General features: G+C 32.6%; 2 protein-coding genes across 2 annotated transcripts; both read left to right on the forward strand.

The window, feature by feature from the left end:
• The first annotated feature begins 13 nt into the window (after positions 1–13).
• LOC111008124 (cellulose synthase-like protein G3) lies at positions 14–4,888 on the forward strand. The gene is made up of 6 exons (XM_022280713.2): positions 14–775; positions 2,024–2,173; positions 2,368–2,493; positions 2,596–3,039; positions 3,124–3,471; positions 4,178–4,888. The coding sequence occupies exons 1-6, from the start codon at positions 164–166 to the stop codon at positions 4,739–4,741; spliced, it is 2,244 nt and encodes a 747-aa protein (XP_022136405.2). The 5' UTR covers positions 14–163; the 3' UTR covers positions 4,742–4,888.
• Positions 4,889–9,537: 4,649 nt separating this feature from the next.
• LOC111008489 (26S proteasome non-ATPase regulatory subunit 8 homolog A) lies at positions 9,538–12,561 on the forward strand. Its single transcript, XM_022281220.2, has 6 exons — positions 9,538–9,740; positions 9,836–9,914; positions 10,646–10,748; positions 11,439–11,702; positions 11,858–11,969; positions 12,229–12,561. The coding sequence occupies exons 1-6, from the start codon at positions 9,636–9,638 to the stop codon at positions 12,367–12,369; spliced, it is 804 nt and encodes a 267-aa protein (XP_022136912.1). The 5' UTR covers positions 9,538–9,635; the 3' UTR covers positions 12,370–12,561.
• The last annotated feature ends 4,332 nt before the right edge of the window (positions 12,562–16,893 follow it).

Consider the following 16,893-nt stretch of genomic DNA (forward strand, 5'->3'; position numbering starts at 1 on the left):
AACATTTTTCAATTAATTATGAGTTGGGACCTCACTAATGTACTTAAGAATTTAAGAAAAATGGAGAATTTTGTCAATAAATTCCCTATAAAGTTGGGGACCTCACAACTGTACTTTATCATCTGAATCTGCAGGCTGAGCGAAGCGCAGGAGAAGCAAAATCATGGACGAAGACAGAGCACGCGCCGCCGCCAGAGCTTTGCCACTACTAAACTCTCAGCACATCTCTCGACGCGCCACCGCCTTCAACCGACTCTTCGCGGCGGTTTACGGCGGCGGCATTTTGGCTCTGTTTTATTACCACTTAGCTTCACTTCTCAAACCCGCCTCTACGGCTGCCTTTTTAGTCTCTCTCTCTCTCTTCATCTCCGACGTCGTTTTGGCCTTCTTGTGGGCCACCACTCAAGCCAACCGGATGAACCCGCTCCGCCGCCGGGAGTTTCCCGGAAATCTCAACCGGTTCCTCCAGATTACGGATTCCGATCTCCCGGCGGTGGATGTGTTCATCTGCACGGCGGATCCGTACAAGGAGCCGCCGATGAGCGTCGTCAACACGGCGTTGTCGGTCATGGCCTACGACTACCCCGCCGGGAAGCTCTCCGTCTACGTGTCCGACGACGGCGGCTCCGCCGTGACGCTGTTCGCTTTCGTGGAGGCGGCCAGGTTCGCCGGAGAGTGGTTGCCGTTTTGCAGGAAAAACGACGTCGTAGAGAGGAATCCTGAAGCCTTCTTTGCTTCGGATCGGGATTGGAACTCGGAGACTGAGAAAATAAAGGTATTATTATTTTGAAAATTGAAATTAAATTATCTAAAATGTAACCTAATTTGCAAAGAAAACTTGAATTGTTTATTGAATTAACAAAAGGTTACACATATAGCAATGGGTTGACTATGACCTATAAGGAAACCCCATTGATATAGTCTGGAGTAAATAGAATGTAATCTGTTACAAAAGGGAATGATTATATCAATAAATACAAATTGATTGCATAAATATACAGCTACACAAATCTCCAACAATCACTCTTTATCATTATCAATTTTATTTATTAATTAATTTATTCAGCCTGTAGAAATCGACAAAATTATGAACTTGGGAAAAGTAATTGGAGTGGCAGACGAAGCATTGTTCATGTTGGAGGAAAGGACCATTTTTTTTTTCCATAAAAAAACAACAAATTGATATGATAGAGACACCCACTACTTATTCATTCGAGGAGATTGAAATAAATTGACCCACAATTTCGTCTTTAAATATTATTTTTACAGAAAGTTTTTTAATATTTTCAAATTTTTAATTCAAATTTTAAAAACTTTTAAATAGTAATCTTCAAAAACTTATTTACCATTTTTAAAGAAGATGAAGTTACTAATGAAAATAGAAAAAACATGCTTAATCTTAACCATCTTTAGTAAGATAATTAATGTATTTAATGATTTAAAAGGGAGGGTATTTTTCTAAAACTTGTGAGATTAAGTTTTCTTTATTTGTTTTGCAGGTTTAAAAAATTATAATTTAGTTTTCTATGTTAGTAAAAAGTAAGTTTTATTTTTATGCCTAAACTTTTAAAATTTTTATTGCTCAAATGTAGGTCATGTGAGTTTTCAAATGTAGGCTAAAATATGCTCAAGAAACTAAAATGATTATTTTATTAAAATTTTGGGACTAAAATATAAATACGAAGATTTAGTAACCATCAACTTAGAATGTACCTGACTTACTAACTTTCCTTTTTATTTCAAAACTTAAAAATACTTTCATAATTTTACCAAATGTCAAGAGCTGACAAAATGAATAGTTTCCCAATACCTGTTTTTTAAAAGTTGTTACACAGAATAATATAAATAGTTATTAAATGAACTTAAAATATTTATATTTAGGATTAGGCTAAAAATGAGCATTTAACTCAACCACTAAAGTGTATTGCTCATCTTTTAGAGGTCGGAAGTTCAATCTTCTGTCTTCACGTCTGTTGTATTAAGAAAACTTAAAATATTTAAAATTTGTTGATTTTAATTTCAGGTAATGTACGAGAAAATGAAAATGAGAGTAGAAAATGTTTTGGAGAAAGGAAAGGTTGGAGATGAGTTCGTCAATGGAGAAGAAGAGAGTATGGCTTTTGATAAATGGACCAAATCATTTACTCGTCAACAACATCCTACTATCATTCAGGTACCAACTCACTCCAATTTAGATGTTCTTGTTTTAGTCAGAGAAATTTTTGAGTGGAAAGAATTTTAAAAGATTTAAGGATAGAATTAAAAATTATTGTTTTTCATTCCCAAAAAAATAAAATTATTTAAAAAATCATATGATAAAAATAAAATATAAAATAGGATTATTTGATGAAAAATTTGTGGAGGCAGGTTTTATTGGACAGTAGTAAAAACAAGGACATTGTCGGAGAGCCGCTTCCAAATCTCATCTATGTTTCCAGAGAAAAGAGCGTAACCTCTCGCCACCATTTCAAGGCGGGTGCTCTTAATGCTCTGGTAAAGTCTAAACCTCTTCTCATTTTTATAGCGGTTAGATGTATGTGAGAACTATTTTTTCTCGGTCTCTCTAATCTTATTTATCATTTTTCAATGCAATAGCTTCGAGTATCAGCTGTAATGACCAATGCACCAATTTTTCTCACTTTGGATTGCGACACATATTCCAATGACCCACAAACATTGAATCGAGTCTTATGTTACTTCTTGGACCCACAACTTGCCAGCAATATCGGTTATGTTCAATTCCCTCAATGCTTTCATGGAATTAGCAAAAACGACATCTATGGTAGCGAGTATTTGCGGTTGTTTATATTCAATCCAATTGGAATGGATGGGCTGTTCGGGCCAGGTTATCTTGGCACGGGCTGTTTTTTCGTCCGACGGGCATTCCACGGAGGCCCATCGTCACTCGAGTTACCTGAACTCCCCGAACTCAACCCAAACAATGTCGTGGAAAGGCCCATTCGATCTCGAGAAGTCTTGGATTTGGCACATTTGGTTGCGGGTTGTGACTACGAGAATAACACCAAATGGGGTTCCAAGGTATGTGATTGTCATTCGTTGAAAATTCAAATAATTAAACGTTATTTTCTTGTCTAAAAATTGGAATGTATTATGATTTTGCAGTTGGGTTTTAGATATGGGTCTCTAGTGGAGGACTATTTCACAGCATATGTTTTGAAATCCGAGGGGTGGAAGAGCGTATTCTGCAATCCAAACAAGCCGGCTTTCTACGGCGACGCGCCGATCTGCCTCCTGGACGCGGTGAACCAAGTCAAAAGATGGGCCATTGGGCTTCTCGAAGTCACTTTCTCAAAGTACAGCCCAATTACATTCGGAGTCAGGTCCATGGGCTTTCTAATGGGCCTCTCTTACTGCCATAACGCGTTCTGGGCCTTCCTGTCCTTTCCGGTCACCGTTTACGCCTTCCTCCCACAGTTGGCTCTCATCAACGGCGTCTCCATCTTCCCAAAGGTAAAATTACACTAATTTCATGACCACGTTTCTTAAAAACATATTTCACCTCTTAATTAAATTTAAAAAATAAAAATAAAAATTTTAAAACTATATATATATATATATATATTTTAAAAATTTTAAAAAAGTTGATTCCGTGGTAAATAAATGTAGAGATGAAAGTTGTAAAAATACATGGTTATCAAATGAAGTAAAAGAGAAAAAAAAAAGAGAAATATACGGTGTTTATTTGTCAATACCCATCTTTTATTTACCACCCTTAAATGTTTGACAAGTAAAAGAGAAAAAAAAAAAATATATATATATATAAAGATTTTCTTTCTCATAGCAAGAACCTGAGTAAAGTAAGAGATCCTGCCTTGAGATAGTGTCTCTTTTTAACTTACCAATCTTGGGTCCGATCTCATTTTCTAGATGAGGTACTCATATTTTGAACTTAGATAACATGTTAGTATTCCTAGAATTCCATTTCAAAATCCATTAACAATTAGATAAATAACCCTATAATATAAAGTTAGGTCGAGCCTTTTATTTTATCTAGGATAAGAAAAGTGTTTCAAGAGACTTAACTAAAGGCAACTAGACCATAATCTTAGAAGCTAAACTCAAATTTATAAAAGATTTAACCAAGATCTTACCTAGCGTGGAAACTTTGTGTTGGGCATTTCGTCGAACACTTGATGTGCTCATCAATCATTTGCAGGCTTCGGATCCCTGGTTTGCATTGTACGCGTTCCTGTTCCTGGGAGCCTACGGGCAAGACCTTCTGGAATTCCTGCAAGAAGGAAGCACATTCGGGAAGTGGTGGAACGACCAGAGAATATGGAGCATAAGAGCGCTGTCCAGCTACTTGTTCGCATCTATGGAGTTCGCGTTGAAGTCCCTCGGCATTTCTGCGCTGGGTTTCAACGTCACCAGCAAAGTAGTCGATCCAGACCAGAGCAAGAGATACGAGCAGGAGATGTTCGAGTTCGGAACCTCCTCGCCGATGCTCGTGCCGATAGCCACGGCGGCCACCGTCAACTTGGCGGGATTCGCCGCCGGATTGATCGGGATTTTGAGAGGCGGCGGCGGCGCGTGGGGAGAAGTTCTGGTGGGGGAGATGTTGGTGGCTGGATTTGCGGTGGCGAATTGCTGGCCGGTTTATGAGGCCATGGCGTTTAGGAGCGACGCAGGGAAAATGCCGCCCAAAATCACCTTCTTGGCCCTCCTCCTCTGTTTGCTTCTCTCTTCTTTTGCTGCTTTTCATTATTCACAAATGATTTAGATAGTTAATTGCTGGTCGCTCTTTTTCTTGTTAAAGTATTATTTTGCTCCATTGTAATTTCAAAATGTTCTACATTCGAAAATAGTTGTTTTTTATACTACACTCCGTATATTTCTTGATATATGATTATTTTCAAGAGTTTCTGTTTATATGTAAGATTTGTACTAAAATATTTGTAAAAAGAATTAAAATGAATATTTTAAAAGCAAAAGAAGTAAAATGAATTAAATTTAAAATACAATGATTAAAATGAACCAAATCGATAAAACTTGCCTTTTAACCTTTTTTTAGTGGAAAAAACTTTATTATTGTTGTTATTATTATTTATTAAATGAATTTTTATGTCTAACATGTTCTACAAAAGTATCTAATAGGTATTTAAATTTTTTATTTTATATTTGATAGATTATCGATCTATTAGACATTTTAAGTGTAATTTGTCATTGAAGATCCATTAGATTTTTAGAGTCTTAGAGATGTATTAGATTTAGAATTGAAAGTTCAAGAATGTATTAAATATTTTAAGGCCTAGAACATAACAATTTAAGGACTATAATTGTAATTTAACATTTTCCTTCTTCTCATGTATAAAATTCAGAAATTTCATTTGTGTGGAAGATATTGTTTATCTATAGTTTGGTTGCTGTCTTTGTATTGGGATGAATAGGATATTAAATATCTGTTGATACGTCAACATTTTCATTGAAATTTTTATGTATCTATAAATTCGACATCAACATAAAATGGTAAATTGACATTTACGTAGTATTACAAAAAAAAACGACAAAAATATCATTAATATAGACATAATATTAATATTAGTCCTTTTAAATTTATTTAGAAATGTGAAATTGCTTATTTGTTAATTTAAAGTCTTTTTTCTTTATTATTATTATATTTTAATTAAACACTCGTTCTTGGATAACATAATACTCATAGAATGAGAGAGAAATTTAGGGTCGCTGCTTTTAACACCCTTAGTTGGCACTATCCCACATCGGATAAATGTGAAAGATAATTTGCACATCAAATAGCATACAAGACATTACTATATTAGTTCTCATTATTGGATTCTAAGCCCTAATTTGGTATTATAGACTTTAGTATATTAATTATATTAAAGGTTTTTGATACCATGTCAGAAAGTCTACTAGTTAGCATTCTTTCTGATCTTTATGTATTTCATTCTCTCTACCAAAAATTTTAAATCTGAAACGAAAGTTAGAAAGTCAGGAAGCTTGATAGGACACAAAGTTATTAATAGGGTGCGGGAAAGGAGTGTAGGATTGGTATGTGTCACGCGCAGACTGCCCTAGCTCCCAATTCATTCGGAGAACGTCTTTGCTTCAATCCAGTCAACTTCCTTTCCTGCCGCCGAAGGAACCTGTACCTTTACCGCTGGTGCTACTTCAATGGATTATGGGTAAATGTTCTCTAGAGCCTCTAAAATAATAGGAAGGGATTCCGGATTCCCGAACTTTTTGGCTGAAGTCGACCGGCCACAGGCGCATCCGATGGATTCCGCGGATACTTTGCGCTTAAAGGCTTCTATCATTCTGGAGTCGTATTTGGATTCCCTTACTCGTGAGCGATACACCTGGTTAGACGTAACATAAAGTCTTGCTCAAAGGGTCAGCTCCGAGGATATAGTAACTCGAGATGAGCTCAGTATGCTGCTCGACCAATTGTATAATCCATGTAGTGAAAACGAATCACCAAGACCCGATTCGACGCGCCCCTAAGCTAGACGCTTCACTTACCTGACCTTAGAGAGAATAGAATGAGTCGCCCTAGCAGGACTTGAAGCTCTTGCCTTACCAACGAGCCGACGGCTGCACGACTACTACCAAAAAAATTCCTAAAAGGTATTATTTTAATAGATGAAATTTTACATTTCATTCTTTTAAAATTTTCAATTATTTTGTCTCTAAAATTAGATAAATTTTATAGTCTTCTAACAAAGTTATTACTCATCGTGACAATGTAAATAAAATATATTTTATTATTATTTTCAAATATTTTTAAAAAATTTTGTTTAAAATGTTAAAAAAAATCTGTAATTTTCTCTTTTACTCATTATTTAACATTTAATTCTAATTTTAACTATCTAATAAATATTTTATTATTTGAAATTTTTAATTACATGTTTGTTTTAATTTCATTTATTCTAATAAATACAGTAAATTTTAATTGTTTATCTGTAAATTTGTGTATCTAATTAAATGAAATTAACTTTTTTTTACTATTTGAATTTCTAATTACAGGAGAAATTTTAATCACATGTAAATTTAATTGAAGTTTTTTTTAATTGAAAAAGACAAATTTAACAAACTGTAATATACCTTTTTTTTTTAAGTACAAACTATAAAATACTTTATTTTAAAAGTAAGTATTAATACAATAATTGAAGATTATGTTTACTTATTAGATTGATTACTTTTTTTTAACGGTATTAGATTGAGTACTTAAACCTTGTCATTAGAGATTATTTTAAACATTAAATTCAAGAAAAAAAATGATTATTTTAAACAATAAAAAACATGCGGACTGCGGAATACAGACTGTACAGTGATGGGAGAAAATTTTCTCACCCTATTTTATTATTTTTATTTTTAATTGATCATGTATTTGTTTATTATTTATTATTTTTGTTTGCTTAAATTAAATAAACATCAAATCTTAAAAATCACTTTAAATTAGTGGAATGTTATATTTCTATTTTGTCCTTTACTTTAACATTGTTCCTATTTTATTTTATTTTCAATCAAAATATCATTTTTTAAGATAAAAATATTAGTTAATAAACTTAATTATACAATACATTTCATATATATTTTAAAATTTTTCAAATGACTTCATCTCCAATAAATTCATTCACAATTGTGATAGTTTTAATAAATTGTATTTAACTAGTCATATATAATTATTTATATATTTTTTAAAATGTGATATTGTGTACATTTATCCTAGAAAAACTGTCTTTTGATTTTTAATTTAATAGGGTGACTTGGCAGAAGAAACTTGTAATTCTATCTTTGCCCATATTTAATATTTAATTCCAATTTTAGTGATTTTCTCTCTCGACTATTTAAATTTTGGACACATATATGAATTTGAATTATTAAAAAAAAAGCTGACATTAATTTTTGAAATTTACAATATATTGATACCCTCTCAGATTGCTCATTTTATTGTTTTTATTTTTTTACTTCTGATTCTATAAAATTTCAATAAAAATATTATATAAATCACATTTATTTAAGTACAATTTAAAATGTTGAAAAACAGGTGCAACGTGTCACAATCGCACTTTAACGGGACTCACGAAGCGATTGTGCGGCACTTGCTTTCACCCTCTAGCAAGTCAGCCAATGCGGAAACGAATAGCCGGTGGCACAAAGACTATATGTCGCAACCTCCACCCCCGTTCTCGAGAAAACGGTTTTGGAAAACGAAGTTAGAGAAAAAAGAAAACGGAATTAGAGAAAAAGGTTCTGGAAAACGTTTGAAAGCATTTTAGAAAGTTGTTGTAAGCTTGAATGCAAGAGAATAGATTAGCGGCAAGACAATAATACAACGTAATGTAGGGAGGATGACTAGGTGTACCCCTAAGGTAGATTATAAAGCATTTTGCCTTTGGCAGGCGTGAACATGCAAAGTGGCGAGGAGTCACTCGCCACCCAAAGTAACAGGAAAACAAAACAACAAGTAAAACTAAATACATGACATAAAAGTATGTGGGAAGAGGTTGTTATGGGCATGCGGCCACATGCAACAGGCCCTAGACAAGCATGGCCACGACACCACGCAGGTAAATACTAACCAATATATCTAAATTTTTGTTAATAAGTTGCTTCCATGTTAGATTATTTTGCATGTTAATATTAATATTTATAATTGATTTTGATACCATGTAAGTATTTGTACGCAATATAATGGAAGACATGCTTGGGAGATTGACTAAATAGGTCATTCTTCAACTAAATTACATATTGAATCAATTTTTCAAATCTAAATAAAACTCCTAACTTCAAGCGAGAAAAAAAATATCATTGGACTGCTTATAATAGTTGCTTCATATTGCATTTAAATTGAAAAAATAATTGATAATTTAATATAAGACTTAACAAAAAAGTATGAATTAAAATCTATAAACATAGTATAAAATTTTAAAATTTTGGAAGTAAAAAGATTAAATTGATATAATGTGTCAATGTTAGTTCAGTCCAATAGTTCAGGCATCTTTATTCTTTTTATTGAAGTTAGAACTAGAGATTCAATCTCTTATTGATAGTTCTAAATATCCGTCGACACGTCGATATTTCCATCGACATATCCATATTTTCATGAGTTCGAAATCAACATGAAAGGCAAATAGTATAAGAAAATCGACAAAATATAAAAAATATCAACAAAATGTCAATAATATATACATAATATTAGTATTAATTATTTTTAACTAGTTTAGAAATAGGAAAATGTGTATTTGTTAATTTAAATATATTTTTCCGATTTTCTTATTTTTCTAACTTTTATAGAAATATCCATCGACATTGATATTTTATCGATATTTCCATCCACATTTGACATCGATATCAACATTTAAAAATTTTCTGTTATCCCGCGTTTCTCGTACTAAGAAAAGAAAAAGATGTAACTAAAAAGAAAGTTTCTTTCCTCGTGAGACGAGTTCGGTAATTACATTTACAGTACAACTTGTTGGGCCGGGTATGGATATCGGGTCGGAGACGGGGCCCAGTTTCGAGCCCTAGAGAAAAGTGGAATTCCTTCTTGAAGAGCAAGCAAAGGCAGCAACAAATAGTGACCAATTTCCATTCCCGTACCAATTTCAGCAGAGATTCAGAGGAAGAAGTTGAAGGAGACGAAGATCGCCATGGATCCCAAGCTAACTGAGGTCTCGCAGCTCTTCGAGCGCTTCAAAGCTGCTCTTGTCAGGCATGATTATGATTCTTGTAACGATCTCCTCTCTCAGCTGAAGGTATCGATTTGATTTCAGAACCCTAATGTTTCTCCCAGTTTCTACTCCGTCGTTGGTTTTTCAGCGTGCTTTCTTCCTTCGTTTTCTCTTTGTAGGTTTTGTTGACTGGATTCAAAAGTCTTCCTCCGTTGTTTGAAGATACGCCCATTGCTGTCCATGAATTGACAGTAGCCAGTAAGAATTTCACGCCATAGTCTCTGGCTTAGTTTTGTAGCTATTTTGCTCTGGCCTACGTCTTTTATCCGCTAATTACTATATGTTTTCGATTCTTCAACTGGCTCAATGTGCTAGGATTGAACTTCGTACACATACAACTAACTTTGAATTTTCTGTGGCTTGGATCTTGAAATACTCAATTGTGGAGAAAATTATAATACAATCCATGTACCTTCATATTAACAGATAGAAATTTATATTCGTGTGGAACTTGGTAATTATTATTAACTTTCATGATTAGTGACTGTTGAACTACCACTCGAACTATGAGCTTAAAATATTAGATGAAGTTAAGTTTAATTCTTTTTTATCTATTGTCTACAATGATAAGATTATATTGGGGTTTTGTAACTATTTTCCCACCTTAGATGAAATTAAGTCTCATTCTTTCTTATCTATTATCTACAGCGATAAGATTATATTGGGGTTTTGTAACTTTTTTCCCACCTTAGATGACTGATGTCATAGATTGATTAACTATCTAATAGGAGTTGGTTAAACTCAGAAACTACATCACTTGGACATGAATAAGGAATTTACTTTCTGGATCACTGAATATTCTGTTGCAGAACTTTCTGTCCAAAAGAGTTTGTTATCTGTGTGGAACTTCGTTTTTTTTTTCCTTTTTCGTATAGTCATTTTCTAAATTTAAATCTTACACAATTTCTGTCTTTACTTGGGATCTTCAGGGGATATTTATGAGCATGCTGTGTTGCTTAGTGTGAAGGTTGAGGATCAAGATGCATTTGAAAGAGATTTCTTCCAGTTGAAGCCTTACTATACTGATGCTCGGTAGGTTGCTCTTTCTAAATGAAAGTGAAATTTGATTTCCTGTCTGAAATGATTAAGATGCGTTATTATCATGACACATTGCTTGTTTATTTCAGATGGGGTGAAAAATATAAAAATGTGTAATTTGACCTTTTCTTAGTTAGTGCCTTGGGTTTGGGTTTGTTTTTCTTCGTAACATTCTTGGAAAGTTATGTTAAATTCCAAGAGTTAGACTATTTATACTCTTTTGCAAAAGAAAAGAGCCTGTCATTGCTGTAGTAAGATAAAGAGGACAAAATTATAGATTTAACTGGAGTTCCATTAAACAATTTGATTCTTTTTTCATTTGAAGTGGAATTTCCTCGAAGACAAAAGCTACATATTGATATTATTGACGATTATATTTCTTTTAGTGGTGACTACTCTCTAGTTTACTTCAGTGTATTATATTCCTTCTTTCATGAAAATGAGTTAATTTAATTTAACTGAACTGTTCTGATGAGACGGTTGACTGACAATGAACTGCTACAGAGTAACAAATAAATTCTAACTAATTAGAAAAACGTCTGAGTTATCTTGAGGTTTAAAATTGAAGTATATGATTTGAGTGGTAGCCACCTTCCACTGGAATTACACACTGAGATTACTTGATGTAACCTTTAACCTTTTGGGTACAATTTTTTCTCATGAAATTTTGTTCTTTTGGAGCAGTAACCGACTTCCACCATCCCCTCAGGAGTATCCAATCTTGGGTCTCAACCTTTTGAGGCTTCTCGTGCAGAATAGAATTGCTGAATTCCATACTGAACTTGAACTTCTTTCCACCTCTGCTTTGGAGAACCCATGCATTAAACACGCCGTGGAACTGGAGCAATCTTTCATGGAAGGGGCTTACAACCGTGTGTTGAGTGCTCGACAGACTGTGCCACATGAAACTTTTGTTTATTTCATGGACCTCCTGGCAAAGACTGTAAGGTAACTCATCTAAATAAATATCTCTAGCCAATATAATGATAATGAGAAACCACCTCCTGCGAAGTGTTTGCCAAATTTTCTCCTCTCTCTCTCTCTCTCTCTATCTCCTCTCATTCCTAGTTTCATTCATAGTCTGTCTTTTCTGCCACTTCCAGAGATGAAATAGCCGGTTGCAGTGAGAAGGCGTATGATTATCTTTCTATAAGTGATGCACGCCAAATGCTGTTATTTTCCTCTGACCAAGAACTTTTGGGATATGTCAAGGAGGTAAGTTCTGTTGGGTGCATTTAATCATAAATTAATCTACATAATCGCTAATAATTTTTAGGTTAGATGAGAGTTTTATTTTTAATGAATTTCCAAACACTTCTACCTTGATTTGGGGTATGTACTCCTTTGGACTAACCTCCGGTTTGAAGGCTAGGAGTACTTTCATAAGAGAGAGTTTGCACCCATTATTCCAGATCTTATTCTTACCATGTTTACATGATGCACCCGTTGATGATAATCTGTTGTTGCAATGCAGGAGCATCCCGAGTGGGAGATAAAGAACGGTGTTGTATATTTCCAGATGGCGAAAGAATCCGCACCTTGCAAGGAAATACCTTCTCTTCAACTCATCAACCAAACCCTGAGTTATGCAAGAGAGTTGGAGCGGATTGTATGAACCAAGCTAGCAGCTTCTCATGATTTCTCTCTGCTTATTTACAACTTGCCCAGGTCGATGCTTATTCCTCCCCCACCTTTTATGTGATCTTTATGGGATTTTTGCATACGAAATTATTACTTTTAGTGACTTCGAGTCAGATTTTCGTCAATTTATTGGTACTTCTATAATCATGAGAATATTGTTGTTGCATCTGTCTTCTCTCTGTGTCTGTTTACCTGGCTCTGGACTGTAAGATTCAAGTGGCAAGGAAGTCATTACTGCTTGATTATACTCCTATGGGGGTGGGTTCTTATTTAAAATGTCATAGGCAGTGATTTTAGGAGTGCAGCTCATCGAGTCACGCTCTTTAGAACCTTAAACATCGTGTTTTAGAGACCCCGGACCTCACTATTTGGCTCATAGGTTGGATTTATGTAGTTTGAGAAAAATTAAGTTAAGCTTTAATTTCACCCACATCTTAAACTACACACTTGTGCATAAACCTTCACCAAATCTCCCCTCTTTGCACTCTCTAGATCGACCGTAAGGAAGCTTCGAAACCTTTTGGGTGGATTTGCAGAGTCAATCATAGGAATTTTATCAAGGGATGAAAAAAATTAATTTTCAAATGTCAATACAGAGAAGAAAGGTACGTTAGAATTTTTGAAATGCAAATCGAGTAAATATTAAAGAAAAAGAGTCAATTGAAATGACGTTGCCTAAGTTTAATTAGTAAGACAGCATGTTAGTTTAACTCTTATCTTCTTTAATATAAAAAGAAAAGGAAACTTACAGGGTTGTTAATATATTAGAATTTTGATTCATTCACCCTCATTTTGATGGTTAAAGTATAATTTAGTCTTTTTTAGTCTCTAGATTTTAAATTGTTTTAGTTATGTTTATGAACTTTAAATGTGTGATGGGGATAGCGTTGTACGGTCATCTTTTGTAGTAGGTTATGTCTCTTTTTTTAATCCGTTTGTACATTTGTAATCATCTTAATGAAATCAAGTTTTCATTAGGAAAAAAAAAAAGAAGAAAACGTCATGATTTTAAAAGTATATACAGGCCAAAAAAAAGATTATAAAACAACCTGGTTTTTCTTTTTTAATCCAATGAATCTTAAAATTAAAAGAACTAAAGAAAAAACAGATAAGATTTGAAGGACCAAAATTATACATAACAATGATTTATTAGCAATTTAAAAGTTGATGATTCGACAACGACATCCCACCCACTATGCAATTGTTTAACCAAAAAAGGACCAAAATTTATAGAGATTATAGAATAGAGGTCCAATTTGTTAGGGGCTGGGGAACGGCGGTGGCAGCCGCGGCGGCGCGGGAAGTTTGGCGGTGGGGGCAGCCCCCATGACTCTGGAGTCTGAACTTCCCCTTCGCTGTCAAACCTCGAATCTTTCAAATACCCATTTTTTTGAGTTGTGGCTTACAACTTTCTATTTTTTTTTCTTTTAATTTTTTTTGGGAATTTGGATATTTTTTCCAAACTTTTATTATTTTTCTTTAAAAAAAATCTCAAATTGCTATGTATGGTCCCCATTTTCTCCCACTCTTCCAATCCATTTGAGTTTGATTCCCTCTTGAAAAATTATTCGTTGTTTTAACTTTTCTTATGTCGGTAACTCTCATTTCTAGGCTCGTTTAGTAGTATTTTTGTGTTTGAAAATTGTTTATTATTTTCAAGAAATGATACCACTTGTAATTTTCTTTTATCAGAAAAAAAATATTTGGGTTTGACTCATATTCCGGATTTTGTTTGTGTGAAAGACCGAACCTATGCTATGTATCGTAGGTTTGCTAATTGCAAATTATAAATTTGTTAAAGCATAGACAGGGTGACAGTAGAATGAGTGATTTTGAAAAATAAAAATTTAAATATAATTGATTTTTTAAAATCACCTCCCAAATGATATGTTAAAAATCAATTGAAAGTGATTTTAAACTTTTCTAAAATCAAAATTTTAATTTGTCAAGCATGATCAATAGAAATAGAAAGGGGAGTGATTTTGACCATGACAAAATTGACCTTTTTTTAATATAAAAGAAAAAAAATTGCATAGCTCTCAACAACCCATAAATTTAAGAATGATAGAACAATGTTTTATTATATTTTGGAACAAAATGGAAACGAGAATATGAATTGCATGGTCCCAACATCCATGAATTCAAGTATTCACGAACTCACAACCTATTGATTGGAAGTTATGTCAATTACTGCTGAACTATGCTCGCTTTGGCTATTTTTCTTTTTTTCTTAAATCTATTAGGTTGCTTTGTAACATAAGCTTTGGCCAAAAACCAACCGTTAATTATAAACCTAAACTTAATTAAAATTTATAAATTCCAACATAGGATAAATTCATATAATTGCATAAAGTAATTAACAAAGTAAACTTAAAAGTTAAAACCAAAATATTTTTATCGAATTCTTAAATTCTAAACCATCACTTTTTAATATTGCCGACCTTAATTTTTCTTTTCTTTGTTCTTTGTTCTCTACTTTGCGCTGTCTTTAATTTTAATTTTTTTAATTTGTACTTTGAAATAGTCAATTAATTCACTAGTTAATGTTTTTTTTTTTGGAGTACTAGTTAATGTTGTATTTATCACCAACATCGAACCCACATCATCCTATTTGCTGGACCCAAACACTTGGAAAATGATGTTCGGTTGACAAAATTATACAAATCAATTTAAAAAAAAATAAAATAAAATATCGATTGATATTATAATATAAAACAACCAATTGTTGAGATGATAATATATAAAGATATTATGCTCTCCTCTCTCAAAATTTCTGTCTTTGAAAAAAACAATACATTTTTCAATGTTGACAGATAGCTAATAAAATAAATATATTGTATTTTTGGTTTCCATTGGAAATGGAGAACTCCTAAATGTTTGACCTATTGATATATGTCAACTATATAATTTTGTAAGCTTTCCAAGTTTGATTAATTTAATATGATAATTAGAAGTTGAATAGTAAGTAATGTTTGTAATTAGCAAGACGATCAAAGAAACAAGTTGGGATATTTCAAGAGATAGAATTGTACACGTCTTCAAATTGTCTAGTTGAATTGATTACAATAATTTATATCACGTTTATTAAAATTGTTTGACTTGAATCAAAAGAAAAAAAAAATAGCTCAATTGGTTAAAATGTCAGAAGTTTGAATTTTCACTCAAACAAATTATGATTTATTGTCCAAAAGAGCGAAGGTAAATTGAGAGAGAATGAGTTCAAATTTCATGATGACTACTAACTTCTAAATATTTAGGGCTGTAGGGTCAGACAACTAGCTCGTGAAATTAATGGAGGTGTGCCCAAAATGATCCAGATTAAAAAAAAAAAAAAAATCTCCCCTGATCTAGAAAGGACAAAGAAAAGAAAAAAAGAAAAAATAAGAGAGAGAATGGGTTCTCCATGACTATAGATTCTATGCCATAAATACATTAGAATATTCCTCCCTCTTAGAAAGCTAGAATCTTTTCCATAAATATTGGATTCTTTTTTTTTTCTTTTTTTTTTTTTGGGGAGAAAAAGTCATAAACTTTAAGCCTTGTCTAATCAGTAATCACATACACAAAATATTTGGTTATATTTTTAATACTATTTTTTGAAAATTCATTTACAAAATTTCCCATCCTCCCCTCCGCCTTCAAATCGAATTCTCTTCCCAATCATTTGATTTATAATATACTTCATGGAGAAAAATAATGAATTTACATCCTTAACCTTCCACAGGATATTATTTCATTTAAATTACAACGATTTAATTTTATTCTGATAATTTTGATTCAACTTTTCATTAATATCTCATTATTGATTTTATTTCTAGTTTAAAAATAAACAAAATTAGCCAACACTGATACTTAAAGTTAAATTAATTAATGTTATATACTTAAGCCTAGGTGATCGATATTAGATGTTAACTGCTTTTTTTAGATGTTATACTTAAATTAAATTGATTCTTCTTCTTTCCTTTTTTTTTTTTGTTAAAAAACCTATTTTTTTTAATTACATCACATGTTAATTTGAACATAACTCAACTAATTAAGGTATTATTAACTTTTCCTAGAGATAATTCAAACTCAAGGAGAAAAAAAAAGAAAAGAAAGAAAGAAAGAAAGAAAGAAGAAGAAAAAGAAAAAAGAGAGATGATAGATTAGGTTAAATTTATAATTTTTATTCTATCTATTCTCAACATATGAAAAAAAAAATCTATTTACTAAAACTTAGTGACATATAGCACTTTTAAATGCATTTTTTTATTTTATATTTTAAGTGAGCAAATAAAGAGAAATCAAATACTATAGGTTAGATAGGACTAAAATTTGACAAAATAATCGATTGTTTAGGGAAATTATTCTTAAACAATAATTTGAAGTGCACACAAAAAAATTTGTGACTTCATAAACATTCTCCAAGCTATTCTCTCGAGAGAAAAGATTTTTTTTTTTAAAAAAAAAGCTATTGAGCAAGGTTTTAAATATTGGCATTTCCAATATGGATAAAATG

Source organism: Momordica charantia (genome assembly GCF_013281855.1).
Source record: "Momordica charantia cultivar OHB3-1 chromosome 10 unlocalized genomic scaffold, Mcharantia_2.0 BLBB01000010.1, whole genome shotgun sequence".
NCBI lineage: Eukaryota > Viridiplantae > Streptophyta > Magnoliopsida > Cucurbitales > Cucurbitaceae > Momordica > Momordica charantia.

What these genes read in the sequence shown, in the direction of transcription:
- LOC111008124 (XM_022280713.2), top strand. Translation starts at nt 164, where the DNA reads ATGGACGAAGACAGAGCACGCGCCGCCGCCAGAGCTTTGCCACTACTA. An exon ending in AACATCCTACTATCATTCAG is followed by an intron (nt 2,174 to 2,367) that starts GTACCAACTCAC and finishes TTGTGGAGGCAG; the next exon opens with GTTTTATTGGACAGTAGTAA. An exon ending in GCGTCTCCATCTTCCCAAAG is followed by an intron (nt 3,472 to 4,177) that starts GTAAAATTACAC and finishes AATCATTTGCAG; the next exon opens with GCTTCGGATCCCTGGTTTGC.
- LOC111008489 (XM_022281220.2), top strand. Translation starts at nt 9,636, where the DNA reads ATGGATCCCAAGCTAACTGAGGTCTCGCAGCTCTTCGAGCGCTTCAAA. An exon ending in ATCTCCTCTCTCAGCTGAAG is followed by an intron (nt 9,741 to 9,835) that starts GTATCGATTTGA and finishes TTCTCTTTGTAG; the next exon opens with GTTTTGTTGACTGGATTCAA. An exon ending in TTTTGGGATATGTCAAGGAG is followed by an intron (nt 11,970 to 12,228) that starts GTAAGTTCTGTT and finishes GTTGCAATGCAG; the next exon opens with GAGCATCCCGAGTGGGAGAT.